Here is a 5,770-nt window from a genome sequence, read left to right on the forward strand (position 1 = left end):
GGTGGAGGGTCAGGGGGTGTTTCTGCCAAGTGAGCCCGGAGTCACAGTCACAAACGTCCTCTTCTTCCTGAATAAAAGTGAGATTATGCTGCATACTTGTTCATATTTTAAGTAGTTCGCACAGACACAATGTTTTAAAAACAATAAAGTTCCTAATACCCGCCTTCTCTGAACAGTTAGCTTGCTGCCCCATCCCCCTCCTCCCTATCCTCTGTTGTGTGAATCCATGGACTAGCCTCCTCCCTCCTGCCATGCATGGTCTGATGTGATGCCACTGCCCTCAATTTATTATGATGTACCAGTCCACTCCTCCTGCCCTCCATTGCCCAATTCTATGCCCCATCATTGACCTCCTGCTTAAACTCCATGCTTAGCTTGCTGCCCCTATTCTCCTTCCCCCTGCCCTCCGATGTCTTTGTGCATGCCCCTGCTCCATCCTTTTTGCCCACCATGTTCCATGGACCTGCCACTCCTATCTACTGTGAGTGTTCTGTTGAGCTGCCACTCCCCTCCCACCTGCCTAGCATTGTCAGATGACTGTAACCTGTCCCTGCCACCTCCACCCTGCCTGTCCACATGCCATGCCCCTATCCTCTTCCTCCTGTCCTACATGGTCCATTGTACTGCCACACCCTTCTGCCCTCCCTGGTCTGTTGTGCTGCAACTGCTCCTCCTGCCTGCCCCGTGTGGTCTGTTGTGAGGCCCCTTCTCCTGAACCTTCTTGTCTGTGCACAGGTCCTGACCCTCCCTTCTATCCTCCATCGTCCTTTGTGCATGCCCCTGCACCCTCCTTCTTGCCCATCATAGCCATTGTGCTGCCACTAACCCTCCCACTTGCCATGCATGGTCTTCTGTGCTGCCATGGCCCCTCCCACCTTCCCTGTGTGGTCAGTTAGCTGCCCCTGACCCCCTCCCACCATCCCTCCATGGTCTGTGTGTATGCCATCACAGTCTCACTGTTGCTCTTCATGGTGTGTCTTGTTTCTAGTGCCCATCCTGCCTGACCTCCATGGCTATCTTGCTGCTCCTGCCCTGCCCCCTTGCCCCCAGCCCTCTGTTTACATGTGCAGACCCCTACTCCCTCCTTCCTGGCTTGTCTGTTCCATTGTAATGCCCCTGATCCGTCCCTCCTGCCCTTTATGGTCTGTTATGCTGCAGCTTTCTCTCCTGTCTGTCCATTATGGTCAGCTAGCTACCATTGCCTCTTGCCTCTCTGTTCTCTGTTGTCCATGTGCATGGTCCTGTCCCCTCCCTCTTGCTTTCTATGGATTGTTGTGCTGCACTCCCGTCCTGCATGCCCTGTGTGGTGTATTGTGCTGCTGCAAACCCTGATGCCTGCCCTGCAGGGTCAGTTTGGTGCACCTCTCCATGTACCTCCTGTCCTCTGTTATCCAAGTCCATGTCCCTACCCCATTTCCTTCCATGATCCAATGTACCATACTTGCGAACATTTTGAACTTGGTAAGAGGGAGATTTTGAAAAAAAACTGGGGTATTGATTTTCCCCTTTGAGTTACATTGAAAAAGAAGAGATTGTAGACAGGAGACAGATCAAATAAAGCCCATTTGAGCTTAAAAACATTGGACGTTTCCTGGCTGAATCGGGTCTGTTGGCATGTATGGTTGTACTACCATTGCCTCTTCCTTCTGCCCACAATGGTCTATTACATTGCCACAGCCTCTCTTGCAAGTCCTGTATTGTTGGTTTGTTGCCCCTGCCCCCCTTTCCACTGCCCTCCATAGTCTGTTGTGCTTCCACGGCCCTTCCTGCCTGCTCAGTGTGGTTAAATTGTTGCCTTTGCACCCTCCTACCTGCCTTCAATTTTCAGAGTCCGTGCCCCTGGCCTCTGCCTCTCAACTGTATCCTAATGAACAACTAGATTGCTAACATTCTATATTTATTACAAAAGTGTGGAACGCCTGACATCATCTTGATGTAATCAAAACTGTAATACCTAGAGCATTTCCTTTAGAAATTACATATATGAGAGGGTCTTATTGGCTTCAAAATTATGGTTAGTGCTCTAAAAGACTAAAATAAGGACATATTTTCTGAGTTTTCAAATAGCGACAAAGCACTTTTAAAATATTTGTTATCTTTATGTTTTTTTTATCCAGTTGACCACTTGATTAAATGTTGCACTTAGGGGAGAGGATGTGGTGTTACTTCCAGAACTGCAGACTTTGCAACTGGGGAACCAGGTTGAAGTTTCTGCTTCAGCTCGACATTCTGTGATTCTGGTCAAATCACTTAGTCTCCCCATGTCTACAACCAAAATGAATTTGTTCTTGTGTGATGTAACCAATGCTCATGTAAAGCACTCCTATACCTGACAAGTCTGCACTATATAACACTGCAAAAACACAAAATAATAAGTGTTTTGCACACTTCTGTCATTGGGCTATATTTGGGCTACATCTGGGTGATTTTGGGCTACATTTGGGCTCTTTTGTCTCCGGTGGCCATCTTGGGAGATTTATTTGTTATGAAGTTTCCTAATTTCCTCATGTACTGCAGTCTCCTCAGTAGGAAATGCTTTCAGTTTTTTACTTTGATTCCATCAAGAAGGCATTCAGATGTGTCACACATTTGCCATAAATTCAGAATGTTAGCACTCTTTTTGCTCATTAGATCACTGTAGTAAAGCTACTGCTCACCAGGGAAAACTGCTGCTGGTATTGAAAGTGCATGTTTCAGTCTGCATGTCAGAATTTTTTAATGAAATAGAAGAGGATTTGAGAAGTCACTCAAAATGTGCCCTAATTTTTCTTTCTGCAGCACTAATCATACTTTTTATGGAAAAATGAACCCCCTCATTTTGTTCCTTTTTAAATTAAATGTTTTAAGAGTTACCACTTTAATCCAAACAAGATGGCTTCAGGTGTGCCATACGTTTATCATAAGTAGGACTGTTAGCGCTCTAGTAGTTCTTTGGAACACTCTGGGAAGCTGCAGTAGAACACAAAGGAATCAACTGACAGTCTCTGCCCTTGTTGGATGTACATGTTTTACTGACAATGTCAGACTTCATTCTCACATGACTAGAAAGATAATGTGAATTTACAGAAAATAAGCTCTCAGTTTAGCTTATAGATCACCTTCCAAACCTCTGTGGTAAAAGCATGAGAAAATATTTTTCTCTCAATCATGATATCCCAGCAGAAGGCTTTTTCACATGGTGAAATCACCTTAGAACATACCACAATTCCTAAAATGAGTATGGTACCATCAACAAATGATTTATAATGTAACTAAAGTCTTAAAACCTTCTATTAACTGCAATGCTTTTTAATGAGGTGCTATCATGTATATTGGTCCCAAGATGGCTGCCAACACTTCTTGGATGAAGTGCTGACAGCCAATCAGATCTCAGGATGAGATGTGTGGTTAGGCTCCGCCCACATATATATATATGCTTTTAAATGCTATTTTCTCAGGAAATACTGAACAGATTTACACCAGACCTGCAAAAGGCACTTCCTTGACCTTATGGCTACCTCTCTGCCAAATTTCACGTAATTCTGTTCAGCCGTTCGGGCTGTAGCTGCGACTAAAGGTCCTATGGAAAAATGCATGGGGAAAACGTGTTTTGGGACCCCCCCTTTTTTTCGGCCCCCGCTTGACGAATCACCCCGAGACTTTCAGGGTAGGAGCTGAATGGAGCGCCCCATTAGTTTTGAAAATTTCGCGAGGATTCGTCAACTGGCGCCAAAGTTATTCAAAATAGAATTTTGAGATTTCCTATGGAAACTAGGTTGTAACTATAACTATCTACTGGCGACCGCCAGTAGATAATGTATGTAAGTATGTATGTAAGTATGTATGTATGTAAATAGTTTCATCTTTCACACCATCTCAGAGAAAGTTTACTGTCTGAGAAATTGTGAAGCAGGCACCAATTTACCTGGGTGCATTACGCTCTCTTGTCTCGGATACAGGCAGGACAGGAACTGTCACAAATAACTGGGTTTCCCTTCTCTTTGTGTTTAATGCATAGTAAAATAGGGAAGCCGAGGGTATACCCTTACCATATACTTCTCACCCCTGTTCGGTGTATATAGATTAAGCTTGAAACATGTCGACCTTCAGCTGCCTTAGATAATCACTTGTAGTAGGTAGCACCACATAGTTTGACATAGGCAGTGGGACTCAATCATTAAAATATTTCTGTAGAGTACACCCTGTCCTATTTTTATCCCACTCTTTCACATATTTACTTAAAATACACCAATCTACTATTTTACCCTCACTTCACCATTTGGCTTATAAAGCTCTTTGTTAAAGAGCCCTCATTGAGGGTGACCGTCAGGCATTGCAGCGCCAGCCCAATGTGGAGCCAAAGCACAATTATGAAACATGACACCTATCTAGGTATGCAAGGGCATTTGTTCCTGTAGAGCAATGCTGCCTGCAGTCTGTGGCACTTAACTGACCTAAGCAGACAAATCTGTACTCACTAGGAACTGCCTGCCTTGGTGATCATGATTACCTAATCGATACATGTGTCCTGGATCTTATGCACTCCGAGTCCCTCTCTATTGATGTATATAATATCTTATATGCAAGTTATATGCCAGATATACACAATTTCCACATTGTGCTATATTATGAAAAACATATTCTTCTGCTCACAAGTCTCTTTATGGCTATTTTCACTTCTGTGTTACGCAAAGTGTAGATGATAGGGTTAAGCATTGGTGTTATAACAGCATAGAAAACTGAAACTATCTTATCCAATGAAAATGTGGTAGCGGGTCTCAGGTAAATGAAGACACAAGGTCCCAAAAATATAGTAACAACAGTAAGGTGGGCACCACATGTAGAAAGGGCCTTACGCTTCCCTTCAGTTGAGCGTCCTCTTACTGTGTGCAGGATCAAAGTGTAAGACATGATCAGTATGAGAAAACACACCAGTGAGATCAGTCCGCTGTTGGACATCATCAGGGCTCCAATAATGAAAGTGTCTGTGCACGCTAAATTAAGCAAGGGTTGGATATCGCAAAAGAAATGGTCAACTTCATTTGGTCCACAAAATGGCAAGGTCATCATTAAAAGAACCTGTGCTGTGGAGTGCACAGCTCCACCCACCCAGCAAGCAAATACCAGTAAGCTGCAAATTTGCCTGTTCATGATGGTGGTGTAACGCAAAGGATTGCATATTGCCACATATCGATCAAAAGCCATGACAGTAAGGATGAAAATTTCCACACAGCAAAAGAAGTGGAAGAAGAATATTTGGCACATGCATCCATTGTAAGTGATGTTTTTGGCCTCAGATAAAAAGTTCACAAGCATCTTAGGGGTAGAGACAGATGGGTAGCACAAGTCAACAAAAGACAGGTTACCGAGGAAATGGTACATGGGTGAGTGAAGAGATGAGTCTCCTTTTACTGTCACAACGATGAGCAGATTTCCAAGCAACGTTAGAATGTAGAATATCAGAAACACAAAGAAAAGCAAGATCTCCAGGTTTTTGCTTTTAGAGAAACCTAAAAGCAGAAAGTCTTCTACACCAGTTTCATTCACCATGGTGCTTGGATTTTGATTCAAATTTAGAAGTTCTGCAGAGAAATAAGAATGCAATGTTATTAAAAGTATGGCAAAACAAATTACATTTATTGAACAAAAACACAAGCATAATTCTAGCATATAGTCACATAAAACTTTGACAGTAAAAATTACAGCTTTCCTACTTATTCATTAATATTAGGGTCCCTGAATGTACTGTGTTATGGCATTCATCATTTCTTGTTAATCCATGCTTGCCATT

General features: G+C 43.3%; 1 protein-coding gene across 1 annotated transcript; it reads right to left on the reverse strand.

Annotated features, from left to right (window-relative positions):
- Positions 1-4,605: 4,605 nt before the first annotated feature.
- Positions 4,606-5,529, reverse strand: LOC146811990 (olfactory receptor 4E2-like). Its single transcript, XM_085614548.1, has one exon. It carries the CDS (start codon positions 5,527-5,529, stop codon positions 4,606-4,608), a length of 924 nt encoding a protein of 307 aa, XP_085470674.1.
- Between the last annotated feature and the right edge of the window lie 241 nt (positions 5,530-5,770).

Source organism: Triturus cristatus, chromosome 7 (genome assembly GCF_964204655.1).
Source record: "Triturus cristatus chromosome 7, aTriCri1.1, whole genome shotgun sequence".
Classification (NCBI taxonomy): domain Eukaryota; kingdom Metazoa; phylum Chordata; class Amphibia; order Caudata; family Salamandridae; genus Triturus; species Triturus cristatus.

Excerpts from the sequence above, each read along its gene's own strand:
- LOC146811990 (XM_085614548.1), bottom strand. The coding sequence starts at position 5,529 with ATGGTGAATGAAACTGGTGTAGAAGACTTTCTGCTTTTAGGTTTCTCT.